The following is a 20841-nucleotide window of genomic DNA, read 5'->3' on the forward strand; positions in this document are numbered from 1 at the left end:
CAGAGGATGGTAGAAGACAGGAAGGCCTGGAGGAATGTTGTCCATGGGGTCGCGAAGGGTCGGACATGACTTCATAACTAACAACAACAACGGTAATAAAGCCAAAGCAATATTAGTCGCTTCCATCTGTTGCTAAAAGTAAAATAGCTGCTTTTTACATACCTCTGCTTCAGGTTTTGCAATTTTAGTTAATCTTCTATCTAGAAATACCCAGGGTTTTTTTACCTTCCACATATGCTACCCAATTTACTGCCCAGTATATATATTATAAATCATCACTACAACAAACTGATACAGCAGCATGACCCTTTGGGGACAAATCTATTGTACAAGAACATGGTCATGAGTTTGTGGGCAGCCAGAGATAGTTGATGGTGAATGCGTCCATTAATTCTACTCCTGGCATTTTGTTTCATTTTCACAGTAAACAACTACATCAGAGACAACACGAAACAGCCATTTAGCATAGGGGGTCTTGAAATGAATATGGCAAAATACATGGCATTCATAGCACAAAATAGATGGTGTATAATTAAAGGGCTGGTTCTGGATTATACATCATGTTCCTTTCATTGCTGAACAAAGATTATTATATCCTCATAATGGTACATCATGACCAGAATTCATTTAAAAAGTATTAAAATACAGTACACTGAAACAGCCCCGCTGAAAAATATTGGAAAAAGGAATCTTACATCACCATTAGTGAAAAGGGGTTTAGCAACCCTGGAGCGGCCCTGATATAAACACATGGACTAAAGTATTATTTTTAAGAAGTAAGTGCGTGTCTTGGGATGTTAAATAGGATTAAGCCTTTTATTTTCAAAACAGCAAAGCCTTAACGAAAAAAGGGCAATAAAACAAGGCTAAGTATTTCTAAACCGAACATAGCTCTCATTATATGAAGGAATCTAATCCAGCCTAGGCACTCCAGATGGCAACAAGAGCTTTAAAATGGATTTTATGTATATATAAAAATAATTTACTATTTTGCACATGTGTAAGAGCATTCCTTCAAACAGAACTACAGATCATTAAGTGTAGATATGTGAAATGTGGGGAAATACATGTGAGATGAAATCAGCTCTATTGTTTCTTTTTAAAGAAAATCTGGTTGTTGAAGATATGAAAGAACTAGCTTATCCAACTACAATCTCTTTGCTCATGAAGTGGCATTCTCATTTTTAAAGAGAGTCAATTCATACCCAGAACTAATTAATGTCCAACTACAACCATGAAACATATGACCAAGAAGACTTTCCACATAGAATTTTGAATTAGTGACAGCTGAATTAGTAGCAGGTCCATGCAACAAAGCAAATTTAGGAGATTCAGTGGAAAAATGTGCCTTAAATGAGATAGTGTGCCCCTTTTATCATTTGATAATCCCCAAAACAAATAAACAATCTGCACTATACACTAGAGAAGAAGCACATATTTTTTGGACAACAGATCTGACCAAATATGGTAGGATATCTGGTTCATTGTAAATTCTGCAAACTTCATTTCACAAACAATTTTCTGAACCAAATCCTATTTCTACACATTCCTGCAGATTATTCCATATACAGTATTATGTGAAAGCAAAGCCAGATACCATATAAAACATATGCTGCTGACATTTAAAAAAAACAGTAAGTGAAAGCATCTTGGGAAAAAAAGATGCTTTGAGCATAAAATTGAAAAATCCTAACAATACTCTGTACAGAATTTTTTATTATTCCTTCAATGAGAAATTTACAACAGAATACAGGTCACACAATTGGGCATTCATTTAAAGTTCAGGCTAGCTCAGTGTTTTCCATATGAAAGAAAAAGAATGAATAGGAGTATTGTAGTGAATTCTAGAATATGTTCTTTATTTTGATAGTTAAAATTTGTCTGCATATAGATAAAACCTGTGCTTATATATACTAACTAAAATCACTAGAAAACAGTTTACAAAGACGTTGATCAAGATATTTAAAATGAAACAATGACATGGATTTCAGCTACATTATATTGCATATTACACAGGATATTAGATCAGATATAAAATCCTTTGTGAGTCATCTTTAATTTAAAACACTGGGACTATTATTGAAATGAGAAAACCACAGTAACATTCATAATAAGTCAAACAACTTGGCAAAAATTATATAGTAACTTTCAGTAATTTGCCCCTTTCAGCATCAAAAAGAAGGTTTGCCTTTGAACTTCACTTTTAGTGCAAGAAACATTTAACAGGCGTTCTCTAGGAATTCCCTACAAAGCCCACCAAAGCTAAAATAAAAATGAACTTGACAGTTGGACAGAGGACTTCCCAACACTTTATCATGAAAAATCAATAGCAACTTTTTTTAACCATCAATTTATTTGATTTCAATCAAATACAATTGATATGTATGCTATTTTATTATATTTAGTCATTTTTTTTAGTCATTTTATTAAGATTTATAGGCCGCCCTTTTCCCTGAGGGGACTCAGGGCGGCTTACAATCAAAGGGAAGGGGGTGCAATATCAAAGACAAACAATATGTGAACAAAAGAAAGAAAATAATAAAAACACAACTTGCATTCAACAGTCAACACTCGGGCGGGTAAATTGGGAACCTATCCCCATTTCCTTTTATTTAAAATTATAATGCATATATAAAAATTATAAAGTATAAGGTTTCATAAACATTGTGATTCATATCAAACTCGATACATTGTGATTTTGTATCAACCTCGATACAAAACATGGTCATTGCTTCAAAAAGCCTTTGCATAGAAACCCCATTTTCTAGATTCTACGTAAACCAATATTAGTAGACTCCCACAATGAAACACTGGCTAAAAACCTTCCCTAACTTTGTAAGAGCCTCAAGTTGGATCCAAGTCTTTAAATCTGTCAAAATTTGTTTTGGGATAGATCTCAACAAGCAAAAAGCAGTTTCGACCACTCTTCTCTGTAAGTCACATTGGTGGTGCCAGGTAAGACCTTTTTTTAATACCGTAGTTCTAGTAAAAAGAAATAATTTATGACAGCATGTCCATCATCTAATCTTTGGGCTGCCCCAGAGGATAAAAAGGTTTCAAATTCACAACTCTGTTTCACCATGCACTCAGCAAACTGTCCCCACAGGTGTTCAGACGTATAAGCCGCAGTGGCGCAGTGTTTAGAGTGCAATGCTGCAGGCTACTTCGGCTGCCAGTTTGGCAGTTGAAATCTCACCTGGCTCAAGGTTGACTCAGCCTTCCATCCATCCTTCTGAGGTGGGTAAAATGAGGACCCAGATTGTTGGGGGCAATATGCTGACTCTGTAAAACCGCTTAGAGAGGGCTGTAAAGGCACTATGAAGCGGTATATAAGTCTATGTGCTCTTGCTAGTGCTATAACTGAATTGTCAATGTCTAAAGCGTTTCCATGACTATTATCAACTTGAGGAGGGGGGATGCCATGCATACTTTTAGCCAGAGTAAAAGTCTCTTATTTCTGTACTGGGATGTGAATGCGCATATCCAGAACCCTGCCATAACATCCTGTTGGAGAATGTGATTAATGACCTCAACCAGAGGGGAGGGGACACAGAGGTAAAGTTCAGACGCCATTAAGTGGGATTTAGTTTCGGCTCCACAGAAGTCCGTGCCAAGATGTTAGTCCTACTAAATGAATGTGTTTTCTTTGAACTTTGTCTGGAGGCTTGTAAATTAATTAGGCCAACTCTTGGAAACTTCACAGGAATAGAGTTCTTCATAACTTGTCTCCTAGATGGCCATCCAAGTGATTTTGGAAATTTTTCCTTGTTCCATCTAATGAAAAATTAATATTCCTATTTTTATATATTGCTATTGACTGTATCTCAAATGAAAATTACGACTGAATCAGTGGTGGGTTTCAAAAAATTTTAGAACCTCTTCTGTAAGTGTGGCCTGCTTTGTGGGAATGGCTTGCTGACCATGTGACTGGGTGGGAGTGGCTTGCCAGCCATGGGACTGAGTGGGAGTGGCTTGGCAATCATGTGACTGGGTGGGCGTGGCCAACTTGTAAAATGTAGTGAAACTCACTTAACAACGCTCTTGCTTAGAAACCAAAATGTTGGCTCAGAAACTCATTTGAAGCATGCAAGTCTTAAAGCTGTCAAGTTACAAGACCCTTGTACCCCTAACCCTTTAGAAAAAAACCCAGGGGTGTTCAAACTTGATAGCTTTAAGACTTGGGGACTTCAACTCCCAGCATTCCTTCTCTCGCTCTGCATCTTGATGATGTGTGGACGGGCGGGGGGGAGGGAGCTGGGACCGGTTCTAAACCGCACTGTAGATTTGTGGAACCTTTTCTATAGAAGAGGTTAGGACTGGCAGGAACCCACCTCTGGACTGAATATAACTTTAAATTAAAATTTAAAAATTCTTTTTTTCTCCTAAGCTTTAGGCTTGTGTAGTTGGAGTCCCTTGTAGGGTAAATGTGTGTTGATGTTGGCCAGATTTGCCAACATTTCTGCAAATACTATTAAATTGGGGACAGCTGCTATATACAACGAAAGAGTTAGGAATTGGACTGGACTGGACTGAAGCAGAGAAGGGGGGATAAGTGGAATCTGGAAGTTCCACAGGGATAGGGAGAAGCAAAAAAAAGGCATATTTGCAAGGGAAACAACTACGGTATGGATATGACACAAACAAAAGATGAATGGATGGGCTAGGGAAACAGAAAAGTAATATGATGCAAAATATTTTCATCCAAAGAAAATAAAATATTTGCCCAGAAAAATCCAAAGAAAATAAAATATTGTGCGGGTTGGATCAAAAGGATACAGCTGAATACTACAACTTTTTCCGTCATTGTGTAGGTTTCTCTCTACAAAACTATTTCTTAGATATTAAGAATGTTTTAAAAGCTTATTTTAAATTTCATTCCACCTTTTGGTCAAGAAGTGAGTAACATAAAAGCAATTAATTATTCAAAGGGAAAACTAAGAGTGTTTCTACACAGGCTGTTTGTATTACTCCAGAATGCTCTCTAGAGCTCTCCGCTCTCATGATCTGTGTTCAATTGAACGAATATATTTGTGCAATAACCAAAAATAAGTTTCCATTTGCAGCAATGAGGGCCAGTGGTGGTATTCAGCAGGTTCTGACCAGTTCTGGAGAACCGGTAGCGGAAATTTTGAGTAGTTCAGAAAACCGGTAAATACCAGGTCTGACTGGCTCCGCCCCCATCTATTCTCTGTCTCCCGAATCCCAGCTGATCGGAAGGAAATGGGGATTTTGCAGTAACCTTCCCTTGGAGTGGGATGGGAATGAAAATTTTACAGGTTGTTCCGTTGCAATGCCCACCAAGCCATGCCACCCCCACCAAGCAGAACTGGTAGTAAAAAAAAAATTGAATACCACCACTGAATAAGGCCCTGCAGAGCTTTCACGCTGTTTCTCTTCCCACCCAACTTTACACTTTCAATTCAGCTAGCATTCGATGCACTGGTCCTTAAAGGGGAAAGGTGCCTTGGCAGCTTCACAGGTCAAACTTCACAGGAACTGTTTAGATCATTTTTGCATATCCTTGGGCACTGTATCCTGCTGGTTTCACTTTCAAATGTGATAGGGTTTAAGTCTGTTTGGTCTCTTTGCAGATTCTTGCATCTGTTCCCTTGGTGATAGACAGGGAAAAGAAGCTGAGGGGAAATTGACAAGAATTCTGCCTCCCACCCTTTTCTTTTATGACAATCATCCAGCTGCAAAGAGCGCCATGCTGTTGATTGGAAAGGGGTTGTTTTTTGTCCAAGTGCCTCTGCTTTATGCATGGCTGAGGATGATGGGATTTTGGTTCTTTCAGAACCACCTCTTCTCTTCTAAGGCAACTTTTACTATTCTGACCCCTGGTGTCTATCTGTAAGCCTACTTTAGAATTTACACTCCTCCCTCCCAATTCCATCCACTTCAATGTGTCACTATGGTTACAGCTGCTGAGGGGAACGTCTGACTGGCCAAGTACCAACAGCATGCTGCCTTTCACCCTCACAGGTAAAAATAGGTTTTTAAATGCAACGAAGGAAGGGTGGCTTGGTGGTTTTGCAGCTATTCTTTGACAATAATCACTTAGAGCCTTGGCTCATTCCTTGCCTTTTTCTTGCTTTCCAAGATCTACAGTGGTAAACATGACGGCATTAGTTGGCTTCAAAAGAGTTTGCAGGGATTCAGGAATGGAAAAAGTGCCGTTTGTAAATTCTCCCCTCCCTCCCCAAAAATCTCTGCAGCCTAGAGTCTGAGACCATGTTAAGTAGGGCATCAGGAGAAACTTTTCATCCAGAACAAATGAAATAATCAGCTGCTTAAAGGTCAAATGAAACTTTTCTCAGAAGCAGAAATATACAAGGGTGACACCAATCGAACAAGCCATATTTGGGGCATACCACATATCTCCAGGACCCCACCTGTCAAAGATTAGAAGGCAAGCTTATGAGAAGCCACTTTTGCTAATGATCTCAGTCAGCTGCAGGACACGATCATTTAGTAGGAAAGAAGTCTTTGATATGTCATTTACAGCTCAAAATATTACTCCAACTTCTTAGAAACCAATTGGGTGCCCTGTGAAACATGCCAGAGTAACTCTTGGCTAATCAGGAATAAATAAGCTTTTTAGGACTAAGGGGGTCACATTAATATTTAGGGGAGGGAGGGACACGAGGGAATGCAGGTGAGAGCACTGAGAACTTTTATTATAGTTTTCATCTGTTCTCCAGCTCAAAATAGCACAAAAAATATGCCATCCCTTTTCAATATAGAAGCATTGACCTTGATCATGTGCCTTGTCACCCTCCCAGATAAACCACAGAAAACGCGACAAGTTGAACTAATTCTACTTTACTGTAAGGCTACATTGACAGAATCTTGCAAGTCTGAAGGCACAAACTTTCCACTTCCACTTTTAACTTCTTGATTCATTAAGATAGGTATTTGCTAAGTTTCTTTCTCTGGCCATTAGGTGGCCTGCCTCCCTTGACTGATTGTTTCCTGGGCAGCATTTTCCCCAAGAAAGGTCATTCATACATTCTATTATAGAACCTTGAACACACAGAATTATTCTGTTTGGTCCATTCTTCTTAAAGCAATACTAAAGTAATAGCCAAAAGCCAACATGGGTTTGTCAAAAACAGATCATGCCAGACTAATCTTATTTCATTCTTTGACAAAGTGCCAAAATTAGTGGACCAGAGAAATGCCGTCGATATAGTTTACTTGGACTTCAGTAAGTCATTTGATAAGGTAGATCATAACCTACTATTAAATAAAGTAGAAAAATGTGGGTTAGACAGCATCACCACCAGATGGATTCATAACTCGCTGACCAATCACACTCAACGTGTAGTCCTTAATGGAACTGCATCTACATGGAGGGAAGTATGCAGTGGAGTACCCCAAGGCTCTATTTGAGGCCCAGTACTCTTCAACATCTTCATCAATGATTTGGATGAGGGAATAAATGGGGAACTCATCAAATTTGCAGATGACACCAAGCTGGCAGGAATAGCCAACATTCCAGAAAATAGGTTTAAGATACAGAAGGATCTTGACAAACTTGAACATTGGGCACTATCTAATAAAATGAAATTCAATGGTGAAAAGAGTAAAGTTCTACATTTAGGCAAGAAAAACGAAATGCACAGGTACAGTATAGGTAGTACCTTGCTCAATAGTAGTAATTGTGAAAGGGATCTTGAAGTCCTAGTGGACAACCATTTAAATATGAGCCAGCAATGTGCAGCAGCTGCCAAAAAAAGCCAACACAGTTCTAGGCTACATAAACAGAGGGATAAAATCAAGATCACTTTATACCACTTTAATACCACTTTATAATGCCTTGGTAAGGCCACACTTGGAATATTGCATTCAGTTTTCGTTGCCACGATTTAGAAAAGATGTGGAGACTCTAGAAAGAGTGCAGAGAAGAACAATAAAGATGTTTAGGAGACTAAAACGTATGAAGAACGGTTGCAGGAACTGGGTATGTCTAGTTTAATGAAAAGAAGGACTAGGGGAGACATGTTAGCAGTGTTCCAATATCTCAGGGGTTCCCACAAAGAAGAGGGAGTCAAACTATTATCCAAGGCACCTGAGGGTAGAACAAGAAGCAATGGGTGGAAACTAATCAAGGAGAGAAGCAACTTAGAACTGAGGATAAATTTCCTGACAGTTAGAACAATTAATAAGTAGAACAGCTTGCCTCCAGAAGTTGTGAATGTCCCAACACTGGAAGTCTTTAAGAAGATGTTGGATGGCTATTTGTCTGAAATGGCATAGGGTTTTCTGCCTAGGCAGAATGTTGGACTAGAAGACCTCCAAGGTCCCTTCCAACTCTGCTATTGTATTGTATTGTATTGTACTATGCCAGCTATGGACATTTATGAATAACATGGAAGAAACCTTCTTAGACCAATTCATTGATTTACTATCAGATTTGCTCACAGAACTATCCCACAGGAAGAACCAATAGAGAAGCGATATTCACAATGCCATCTTTCCTCGTAACTGGTATTTTTCCTTAGGAAAGGATTTAAGCCGGTATTTCCTTCTTTTCATTTCCTTCAGTCAAGTATTTTGTTTGTGGCAAGTGAGATATGATAAACTGGGAACTGATTATTCATAGGATACCTTCAAAACTAGGGAAGATGTATGTGATGCAGCCCCATGACACAAATTAAATAGAATAATATTTGGCAGATACTCATTTGCAATGTACTGGCTATAGTAGTTATATTTTTGTTAAATCCAGTCTAGAAACAATAATTTATGCATTTATTCACATTTATTCTACCTTCTGGAAATAGGAAAAGCCTTTCTACTCAAAATTCCAGTTGAGTAAAAAAGAGGTCAATCAAATTCTTTCTGCCAAGAAATGACATCTTGCAGAGAACTCAAATAAGCCTCTTGAAATTCTGGCCTATCTGTAGTTTGAAAATAAATACAAGGAAAAGGAAAAGTGAAGCTTGCCACCTACTGCCCAACAGCATAACAGTAAAAATACTGTATTAGCTTTGAATTTTCAAAACTCTAGCGATGATTTATCCTTTCATTGAATATTATATATTTTAAATTACCAGACACAATATACTTTCCATTTGCTTCTTTTCTCCTTGCAAATACATTAAGATAATATTATTTCAATTCACAGGGCCAAAAGAAACTCTATTAACTAAAAAGAGTATCATATGAACACTGCATAATACATGTGATAGGATTACAATAAAGTTTATTATAGCATACAGCCTACCAAGGAATCCCTTTGAAAAGAGGCCAGCAATGTCATGTGTTAAAAAAAAAGTCTGCCATCAAATTGGAAACAACAGAATAATAAAACAATAGTTCAGTTTCACATAAAGTTGCATAAGACTGTTTTTGCATTTTCAATTAAAGGCATCAAAGAGGATGGGGAGAGAGCTCTAGAGGCAAGAAGCTTAAATGTCTCAGTGGACAAAAGAGTATTAGTGGTGTTTCAGAGTTCTTTCTTGCAAATGTCTACAATTCAAGATAAAAGACAGGGTTCTCTGAGGCTTTCTTTAAAAATAGCAATTTTGATTTCTGAACATTTGAAAAGGGGATCAGTTTTCACAAGGTATTATTGAAAAGCTGGGGAGAATCCCTTATTCTATTTTAGCCATGTAGATTAAAGGTAATCTGAACTTCAATACTCTGAAATTATTTGAATGAGAACTCTTCAAGCAGTGCTGACTGAATCCCTTTTTGCATTCTTTCTACATTTTGAATCTCATCCTTGTGTCCTGCTTATGAATACACACGCTAACTTCTGATTAATTTAAGTAGTGTTCACAAGACCAGTAAGCGATCAAGTAAAATTATCAGATATACTCAGCTACAGCAAAGAGTGAGTCAGCTAACTCGCATAAAAAGGCTTTCAACTCAGCCTTGCATAGGTTGGCAATTTAGGTTTCCTCAGTTAATTCGAACCAATTCTCATCCGTCCATCCTGCTAGGCCACAGGATCGGGCCCAGAGATTCTACAAATGGAGGTTGGTACACGTGGGAGGAGAAGAAGAAACAGTTTTCACTTAATTTGGTTCTTTCTCAACTGTCCTTTAGGAGACTGACTGGCTTTGCAATAGACGGCACAGGATGCGGGAATAGCTTAGGAGAATATAAAATAAAGACATTGCCCCAAAACCTAGGGTGAAATGCTACTGGTTTGGACACGTTCACTCGAACCGGTAGTAAAAATGCCACTGATTTGCCTAAACTGGTAGTAAAAAAAAAAATCCAATGATCAGCTGTGACACACAATTTATATTAGCTAGAAAGCAGGATTTTCTGCTTTCTAGCTAATCTAAATCGCACAGTACAGAGGTTTCCCCCCACTGTTCACTTACCTTTGCAGGCGCATTCAGTAGCAGGCTCCGCCCACCCACCTGCATATCATCACATCTTTTTTTGATACTCTGAGCATGCACAGATGTTCCTGCGCATTCATGGAGGTGGTGCACATGAGCGAAGTGCATGCATGCTCACATTGCTACCGAACCAATAGCAAAGGTAAGTTGATTTCACCCTTGTCCAAAACACATCCTATTCCATAAACATGAGCTCTCCCATTTGCAGAAACACTACTTAAATCCGGTTGCATTCTCTAAACGAGTTTTTCTCAACCTTGGGAATTGTAAGGTGTGTGGACTTCAACTCCCAGAATTCCCCATTCAGTTACCAAGCTACTCTAAATGTATGTAGGCTATAGGATATCATTAGGAAACTAAAAGGGTGGAACTGTAACTCACATCAATCCATGGGGATAGTAGAAATTGATAAGATTGGAATCCAACATCTGAAGGCCACGTGTTACCTATTCATAATCTAACTGAAGTCTCACGGAAGATATAAAACATTTAATTATAAATGCAATCCTATTTACATATTTTCAACTTTTAAATTTTTATATACAATAATAGGAACTGCAATAACTAAACAACCTACACAGAACAAACACTATGATTTATATATAAAGTGCTATTTTGTATATATGAACTTTTACCATTTTTCTAAAGCAGTCAATTTCCTCCAATTATGCTGTGCTTTGATAACGGCATGTACAAAGAGATATTTTTAACATAGGAAGATGAACTGAATAAGCACATAAATTAACTAATTGTCCTAGAGACAGTATTAATTCTAACTTTAAAACTTGATAAGATTACTTTTGACAATGGTCAATCAATCATGTCCTTTTCATTGCTATGTTTTCCCCCCAAATACTGTCATTCTTGCTTTTAAAAAAAACACTGCAGGTTCCTTCCCTTAAATTTTGCCATCAAGACAAATTCTGGTTGCAATTATGATCGTAAGTAGACCACTGTCTGTAGCCTTTTAAATTACCCACAGTATTCCCACTGATAATTAGATCTCATAAACCTTTTCTTGAGTCTGATAAATCCTACTTAAGATGACATCAAGGCAAACTTTCCTTGATGGCAAAAGAGACCAAGGAAGTATTCCTTTTTTGTGACAGTCTTTGCCCATAGACATTTCTTCTCTTGAGGTTCAACAGGCCCTCATTCTTTTAACCGTCTGGAAAACACTGAAGAACTGGCTTTCTGAAATGTGGGAATGGGATGAAACCAGAGTTGGAGGATAAGTGTTGTGGGTTACATTGGAGAAGTTTGGTTGTGGTGCCAGTGTTTTCTGTTTCTGCTTTATTGTTTTATGTTCTTATTTTTGGCGGAATATTGTTTTATCCTATGGTTGTAAATATAATAGTATGTTTGGTGTAGTGATTAAGCTAGATCTAGTGGTTTAGCCAGGTTGGTCTAGTAGTTAAGGCAATAGGCTAGAAATCCACTTGGGTGACCTTGGCCAGTTGCTTTCTTTCAGTCCAACTCAACTCACAGTTTGCTGTTGTGGAAAAAATAGGAGGAGCAAGTTGTGTTGGATATGTTAACCACCTTGAGTTATTTGTAAGTATAATAAAGGCAGGAAAGGAAAGTAAGTAAGTAAGTAAGTAAGTAAGTAAGTAAGTAAGTAAGTAAGGAAGGAAGGAAGGAAGGAAGGAAGGAAGGAAGGGCTTTGTAAGGCAGGAGGAAGAACCACAGACTGGATGGGAAGCATTTCAGAAGATTCTATTAACATAATCTTTCAATAATGATAGAACTAGTACTCATAGTTGTGGTTCTTATCTGGACTACCGTATTTTTCAGAGTGTAAGACGAACATTTTCCCTCCAAGAAAGAGGGTGAAAATCTGGGTGCATCTTATACACTGAATACAGCATTTTTGGCCTCCTGAAACCTCACTCCCTTCACAAAAATAGATGTACAGAGGATTTGGGAAGCCTGCAAAGTACTCCAGGGTTGGGGAGGACAAAAATGAGCAAAAAACAGCCTGTTTTTTGCTCGCTTTTGCCCCCCCCCCAGCCTCCAGGACCACTCTACAAGCTTCCTAAAGGCTATGCATGCCTCTCTTTTTTTTGGCAAAAAACGGGACAATTTTCATGAAAAATGGGCCATTTTTGGCTCATTTTTATCCCCCAGCCCCCAGGAAAATTGTCTTGTACACCATTTGATCCAAGCCCAAAGCAATATAAGATAGTCAAGGAATACCATTCTAGCAAGTGATTTCCCAAGAAATAGATTTCATTGAAACCATTCTTAAGTTCTTAATAGTTCTAAAGAGGCCAGCACTCTGTTCCTAGACAAGTACCGATTTTTGATAACAATTGCTTTGCTTGGGACCCACACAATTGCCAGCTTGCATGTTATTCAGACTCCTTGACTAGTAATGGTCTTAATATGGAAATCCTTCCTTAATGTGATATGAAACTTTTGTCCTTCTTAAGCTTTTAAGGAAAACTACTGCCTTTGAGCAAGTATGAGGGGAAGTTGGTTGTGAATGCTTACTATAAGAATTTTATTGTGGATGCCTAGTACTGCCATGCCTCACATCATTTCAATGAAAAACAGTGGTAACACATTTGACATATTACATCATCTGGAGAAAAGATAAAAGGATAAAAGGCCATATTAAGGATTCTTTTAAATTGCAATGTGGTGTGATGTAGATTCCAGAAGTAAAAATTTAAAACCAACATAAGTGTTAGAGAGTGCAAAATAAGTCAGTAACTCTGTTCATGTCCAAGTACAAACCTGCATTTAAAAAGTGGGTCTAGTATGGTCAGTTGTCGGTCCTTATTTTCTGTTCCAATCGTTCCTTCCAATCCTGGGTACTTGAGAGACCGCCTTCTGCCAATTACCTCCCATAGATCCCACAGAGTAGGCCTCCTCCAAATTCCATCTGCCGGCCAGTGCCGGCTGTCAACCACCCAGAGGAGGGCCTTCTCTGTGGCTGCTCTGGCCCTCTGGAATGATCTCCCCGTGGAGATTCGGACCCTTGCCACCCTTCAGGCCTTCCATATAGCCGTTAAGACCTGGCTGTCCCAGCAGGCCTGGGGTTGTTGAGTTCCACCCCTACTCGAATTGGCTGTGCTTGTTGTGTTTTTTTAAATTGTCTGTATTGTCCTGTTTTGTTTTTGTCTTACTTTTTTGTATTGTTCTCCCCTCCCCTTGGCTTTTGTTCAGCCGCCCTGAGTCCCTTTGGGAATAGGGCGGCATACAAATCGAATAAATTCAATTCAATTCAATTCCTAAAGGAGTTGTAGATGACAATAATTTTCTTAAAGGCCCTAACCTGAACCCCCTTTACTTGTTCTGGTAATATCTTTGGCAAAATCACTGGCAGAAGACATTTTAACTTTCTTCTGAAGCAATGTTGGTTGCTTTAAGACAGTGGGTCTCAACCTTCCTGATGCCGCGACCCTTTAATACAGTTCCTCATGTTGTGGTGATCCCCAACCATAAAATGATTTTATGTTTTCTGTATTTTTTTCTAAAATATGTGTTTTCTGATGGTCTTAGCTGAGCCCTGTGAAAGGGTCGTTCGACCCCCAAAAGGGTCGCGACCCACAGGCTGAGAACCACTGCTTTAAGATGACTGACGAAAGATACCTTAGTTATAAAAGGCATTAATTTTCCTCTACAAATTACAGCAATCATGATATAGCTCAGATTGCTTTTGGGGTGGAGGAGGTGCACATGCACATCTATATCTATATATCTATACCTAGGTCTAGATCTATGAATGGGGACATTCATTTACATATTTATATACAAGCATGCTGAAGAATATGAGTGACCATTGATCTAGACAATATTTTCTTTTATAAATGCCACAGCAGCATTTATATCAATGGACATAATAGCAGTAGACTTATATACCGCTTCATAGGCCTATCAGGCCTCTCTAAGCGGTTTTACAGAGAGTCAGCATATTGCCCCCAACAATCTGGGTCCTCATTTTACCCACCTCGGAAGGATGGAAGGCTGAGTCAACCCTGAGCCGGTGAGATTTGAACCGCTGACCTGCTGATCTAGCAGTAGCCTGCAGTGCTGCTCTTTAACCACTGCGCCACCTTGGCTCATAAGAATCCACTTTATTTTTATTATAGCAGGCACTTCATTCAAGGTCCTAGGTTACTCCCGATTTTCCAGCTCTCAAGACAATTAAATTTGAATCCAACTGTTGGTGCTATTATACAAAACTGTCCTGTACTTTCTCAGTGCCATGGCTCTCCATTGGGCTGTCACTGATATAACCCCATGGTCCACAAAATGCCACTAAACCAAATTCCTTGCTACCATATTCAACAAGTTTTCAAAGGCACTTATCCTACCAACATTACCTTTGATGTAATATACAATAAGAATCAGACCTATTGATTTTTTTAAAATGATGTCACGACCTTTAATTATAGAAAAATATTGGCTTTATGAAAATGCTCAAATTTATAGAAAAAGTTCTCTATGTAACAGCCTATGAAGGAAGTTGAGGACACTCATAAATTTGCCTTATAAAAGCTACACAATCCCATATAGTTCATACAGCAAATTTAAAACATGCTCACATGCATACAGTAATGAAAAGGCTTACTGTGGCTGCGCCTGCTGAGATAATCCAGGAGGTTTCTGCTTGAGTGTGAATGTCATCTGAGCCATGGGATTCGGTTTCTGATGGATCTGCACCTTCTTTGAAAACATCTGCTGAACTGACCGCTGAGGGATAGGCCAGGGTGGAGTAGCTGGACTTGATCCCCCAGGTGAAACAGTTTCTTGCTTGGTGGCATCCTCACAAATACTTCCTTTTGTGCCTGGCTTACAGACACACAACTGGGGTCGTAGACACATCCCTCCATTCTGGCATGGTGATGAACAGTTAGCTAAGGGGACAAAAGGGACAAGTGAATAGAAAAATAAAATATGTTTGTGTTACACAATCTTTAAGCAAAACCAACTCTTTGGGATTAAATTCTATACAGTGCAGTAAAGGCCCCATATCTAAAGTCATTGGTGTCATTGCTGAGTAGCAGACACAAATATTACACTTACAGTTGTACAAAATAGGCAGAATTTACAGCTTCCTGAGGTCTTCGGTCTCATGCTGCTTACTGGAGTTATCTGAAGAGTTAAATCTGGTAGAAGCTGTTATTGTGACTATCAAATTAAGAGTTTCTTCAGGGTGAAAATAAAAACCAGATTTCCCCAACCTCCTGCTACCTGGTTATAGCCATGTTGCCTGGGAATTAAAGGAATTGAGCTTTATAGTTGAAAGGCACTAACTGGAGAAGGGCTGATGTAGGTTGTTTGTTACCAGCAAATCTACAAATCTGTCTACATCAGCTACTTGGTTTATATACCATGACACAAATACTCAACCTTTATGGCACTTTTTTTTTTTTTTTTAGTAAAAACCACCCTCGCTTTTATCAAATCAATCAAATCAGTAGTTGCACAGCGTTTTCAGGTATTGGGGGGAAGAGGGAAGCATATGGAACGTTTAGAATATGCTGCAAGCAAAATACATCCACTTCACAAATTGGTAGCTTGAGATCTAGCCAGTTATAAAACTCTGGTTTACCCAAACATGTGCAAATTCCTATATTCTGCCTCCTCCCTTCAAGATGATCACTACCAATCAATTAGGCGGAATTTCTGGCAACAGGGTCACTGAATAGAGAACTAATCTTCATTACAGGATTTCAAATGAAAGTTGGGAGTCATTCATCAGGGAGATTTAGTAGGATTTAGTCGCTTCCAAAACATGCATTCTACCATCCCTGCTTTTTAAATATCTTTTCTTGGCAGGTAGGCCAACATTCATGTAATGCACTGGATGGCAGCTACCCACTTTCATTTTCTAAAATGTGTATGTGCTCCATTTGAGGTATACTTCTTTTTTTGATTAAAATATGCAGAGTTTGAAGGTGCCAACCAAGATTTCTGTGGTGATACTTAATGTCTTTTCTCCCAAAAGCTGATGCTTCTGTCCACTATAAAAGAGAAAAGCTTGTAAATTCAAAGGAGGCTGCAAATTTCTCCCTGATTGTTTTTAGATATATGGAAGTGTTTTCATAGATCACCACAGTAGCCTGTTTGCCTGAAGTGTGGAAGAATATAACAATTCAGTCAAGTTTCAAGACTATGAGATCAAGACATACAATGTAAATCTGTAAGAATTTACTAGACATGAATTATGGCCTTTTAATAATCAATAATGCTACCCCTGTGAGGACAGATAAGCCAGAAAAAGAAACAGCCAGTAACTTTAACCTGCTTCAGTTATACAGATATTATATGTAATAGATGTACATAAAAAAGCCTACGGTGCAACACTGCTGTGCAAGAAACACATTTTCAGAAAGAAAACTTAATTATTTTAAAACATATCACTTGAGAGTTGTACTTTATTTCTCTTTGGGTAAATATTTTTGCTGAGTACTATCAAAAAGTGTTGACACAGAAGTTCTTCATATGTTTTATGTATTTGTTCTGTCCTGAAACAAAAAGAGCACACCCTCTGATACACATCAAATGCATTTCTCACTTTCAAATCTGCTCCATACTGTAAAACTGACATTGGCAAGCTGCTTCTATTCTATTCTATTCTATTCTATTCTATTCTGGACTAAGAACTCATTGTTATTTCAAATTATCCAATTGCTTTCAGGTCTCCAATGAATGGGAAAAAAATCAAATCCCTACCATGTTCTTCTAGTCTCATGGGACCTTTAATTGCATATAATGCACAAGGAACTGACAGACCAAAAGCCTGACACTTAACCATAACGATTAGTTTAGGTGAGAATGATTGAGTAGCTGAGACAGATTTCCTACAGGCTTCGTGAAAGCTTCTACTAGTAAGCACACAAGAACACTGGCAAAGCAACTGGTCATGGATGATTTCAAGCCATCATCAGATTTCTTAGCACAGCATAACTCACCTCTGCTCAGCCTACAAACATAAACTGGTATTGATCAACTGAATTCAATGAGCAGATCCAGCTCTTCCATTAGAACAGGTAATTGTCAATAACATACCTTGACTATCACTTATAGCCAGATTATTATTATTAGTTACCTAAAATACTTTGGAATTTCACCCTTTTGTATATATCAGGCCTCTAAACACACTGGCACTTCCATCCTCTGGCTTGAAAATACAGAACAAGACACAGCATGTTTAATTCACCTATTAGGAAAATACCCTCGAGTCAAATAGTTTTTATGCAATTGCTGGCAATAGTGAGAAAAAGCTGTTTTGTGTCACCAGAGCCATTTTTAATTGAAGCCACAATAACAAACAATACCAAATTGTTCAAGGACAAAATATCAGGCTTTACTTCTAATTCAGAATAAAAAGTTAACTTTTAAATAACATTTTATTTTTATTGTTTTAAATATCCAGCACAGTGTTACAATGTGATTTTATGCTCAGAGAATGCCCCAAGACCCAAATCCTCCTGAATTTGCAGGCATTTTGCAAGGAATTAAGCATAGAATCCTATTGCTATTACGGAGGTGAGAGTTTGTATGAAGGCTGGGAAAACAATGTAAAGAAGTGTAGACCTAAACAATCAAGAAACAGAAGGTAAATCCATTGGCAGCTTATGTCATAAACAGCAACTCAACCCAGAGGAATTCATAGAGACTCTACTTTATGAAACTCAATACAGATGAGAGTAGGAAATCTTGGAAGTTTCCAGGATTCTGTATTTACCTTAGTCTAGCCTTTTCCCTCCCAATCATGGCAACTTTAAGATGTGTGGAGTTAGTATTTACCTTAAGATAGACTCAGCAGGCTGGCTGGGAGTTGGAGTTCACATATCTTAGTTGCCAAGTATGAAAAACAGAATTCTACATTAAATATTCCTGACTAAAATACATGTTGTTCTTACTTCTTTGGCCTTGCCCAGATGCATGGGGCTTGAAACCTGCCATTAAATCCCATAATTTTCTTTAAACCCAAAATATTTTAATATCAAATTAAAATGCAGTGTGGTATTTATTGTCACTTGCATCTTCCAAAAAGCCCCTATGCAACCACGCAGGCCCCAGACGCAGTACAAGTAAGTAACAATTGCAGAATTAGGGGGAAACACATCCAATTAACCTTTATTAACCTTTTTAACTCTTAACCTTTCGTTAAGCTTTCTTCTGTTGTTCTGAATAATTTTGCCTCCCCTAGATTCCCACCCTGCATGACCTCATTTTTATGTTAATTTTCTAAATTAAAACATAAAAAGCTGAGATGCTGCAAGGCAAAAAGCATCAGGCCTTATAGCATTATCTTATTTTATAAAAATCCCAGCATGCTCCTATCAGAGAGCCCATAGCTTTCTTAGAATGATTTTGCCTCCTCGGGGGGGGGGGGGGGAAACAACTAAATAAGCTGGGAGATGCAGATAACATCTTACTTGCCTAGAGGAAATGAAAAGAATAACATCAACAGTTTGATTTCAGGTAAAGGGGTATTTTGTAACTAATTTTGGTCATGTGAGAGCATGTTGTAGAACTCCTGCAACATGCTTTCAAAATTCCAAGTGTAGCCAAACTCTTTTCTATCCCCAAATTACAGCATTTAGAGGAAATTATTTATGCTAGCAAAATACATCATTAGGGTATTCTAGGATGCTCAGTTCTCTCTGAAAAATTTCCAGTATTGTACTCCATGGCCATTGATGATCAGTCCGCAAGTTAAATTATCTCCTGAATGACCAGGATGGGGATTGTCTTGGTTTTATTACAGAACAGAATAAAATTCTCTATTGGCCAAGTGTGATTGGACACACAAGGAATTTGTCTCCGATACATATGCTCTCAATGTACATACTAGCAACAAGTGATAAATCATGATCATAATCTTCGTAAAATATATTCATCATAAATTATAAGATACAACACTTAGTGATAGCCATGGGATACTAAATAAGCAATATAAATCATAATAGGCTACTAAATAAAACAATCAACATAAATCATAAGATATAAACAACAAAGTTATAAGAAGTTAAGGAAATACAGTAGGTAATAGGAAAGATGACAACGATAGCAATAGCAATTGCACTTAGACTTATATACCACTTTACAGTGCTTTACAACCCTCTCTAAGCAGTTTACAGAGTCAACATATTGCCCCAGCAATCTGGCTCCTCATTTTACCAACCTCAGAAGGATGGAAGTCTGAGTCAACTTGGAGCCTGTGAGACTTGAACTGCCAAACTGCAAGCAGTCGGCAGTTAGCAGAAGTACCCTGCAGTATTCCATTCTAATCACTGCGCCACCATGGTTTCTCAGTAATACAGCCCTACTAGGTAGTTTGACCATTCTAGGGCATAGGACAATGTTATGGGAATTAGTTGTTCAGCAGAGAGATGATATGGGAGGAAACTGTTCTTGTATCTAGTTGTTTTGTTGGGAATGTTTGGGAATGTTTATTTCACTTGTATGCCGCCCTATTCCCGAGGGACTTATGGCGGCTAACAAATCAAAGGGGGGGGGGGAATACAAACAACAAACAAGACAAAACAAGTTAAAAGATAAACAACAGTCACAACAAATTTGAGTGGGGCTGGAAACTCATCAGCCCCAGGCCTGCCGAAATAGCCAGGTCTTGATAGCTTTGCGGAAAGCCTGAAGAGTGGTGAGGGTCTGGATCTCCACGGGGAGATCGTTCCAGAGGGCCGGGGCAGCCAGAGAGAAGGCCTTCCCCCGAGTGGTCAACAGTCGACATTGACTAGCAGATGGCATTCGGAGGAGGCCCAATCTGTGGGATCTAATTGGTCGTAGGGAAGTAATTGGCAGTTTTGCCGTGCAATGCCCTGTAGTGTCACCTTAAGGGAAAAAGCTGAAACAGTTTATGACCATGATGTATTGGGTCTGTTGATATTTTCACAAATGCTGTAATTTCTGTTGTTTTGTTTTTTAATTATTACAGTAGTTGGGATATTCAAGATGCACTGGTGGAAAGAATTGGATGGACCACTGTTACATCAGATCTTCTTTCTCCTTATGATAGGGCTTCTCTCTCTTCAATGAAACCACTTTTCATTAGAGATGTGAGAAAAAGAAGCAAATACATAACTGTAAAGAAACAAATGAATGAACTTTACATTAGACCTAGGGCTGATACAAGCAGTTTTCTTCTGAGTGCTTCTAAACAGTTATCTGCTTATTCTGATTTGGGCTCAGTGGCCTTAGTGAGCTGAGAAAATGGTTCTGTTTTATACCATGGCTGTATTTCTACCCAAACAGAAGACACTGACTAATCTCTTCCATATTGCTGTCAAGAAAATAACATATCCAAGTGGTTATCAGTAGTAAGATTGGATAAGCTAGCTCAAGCTAAGCATGCTCATTCTACTAAATTAGTTCCAACACTCTCACCTCCAACCCTCACTCCCAAGTTAGGGTTGACAGAAACATGTCAGTGGGAACTTATTTTGTATAATGCTTGCTAATGCATTTCTTGTGATTACAAATGACTATTTCTAGTTAT

General features: G+C 38.4%; 1 protein-coding gene across 1 annotated transcript in view; it reads right to left on the minus strand.

Annotated features, from left to right (window-relative positions):
• The window catches only part of LTBP1 (latent transforming growth factor beta binding protein 1), a 208087-nt gene that overhangs the window by 150848 nt on the left and 36398 nt on the right, over positions 1-20841 (minus strand). The window contains exon 3 of the mRNA XM_014058956.2: positions 14941-15226. Within this exon, the coding sequence (XP_013914431.2) occupies positions 14941-15226 (286 nt within the window). The remainder of the gene's footprint in view (positions 1-14940; positions 15227-20841) is intronic.

Source organism: Thamnophis sirtalis, unplaced genomic scaffold (assembly GCF_051295495.1).
Source record: "Thamnophis sirtalis isolate CommonGarterSnake01/CBP01778 unplaced genomic scaffold, rThaSir2_p1.2 scaffold_6, whole genome shotgun sequence".
Lineage (NCBI taxonomy): Eukaryota > Metazoa > Chordata > Lepidosauria > Squamata > Natricidae > Thamnophis > Thamnophis sirtalis.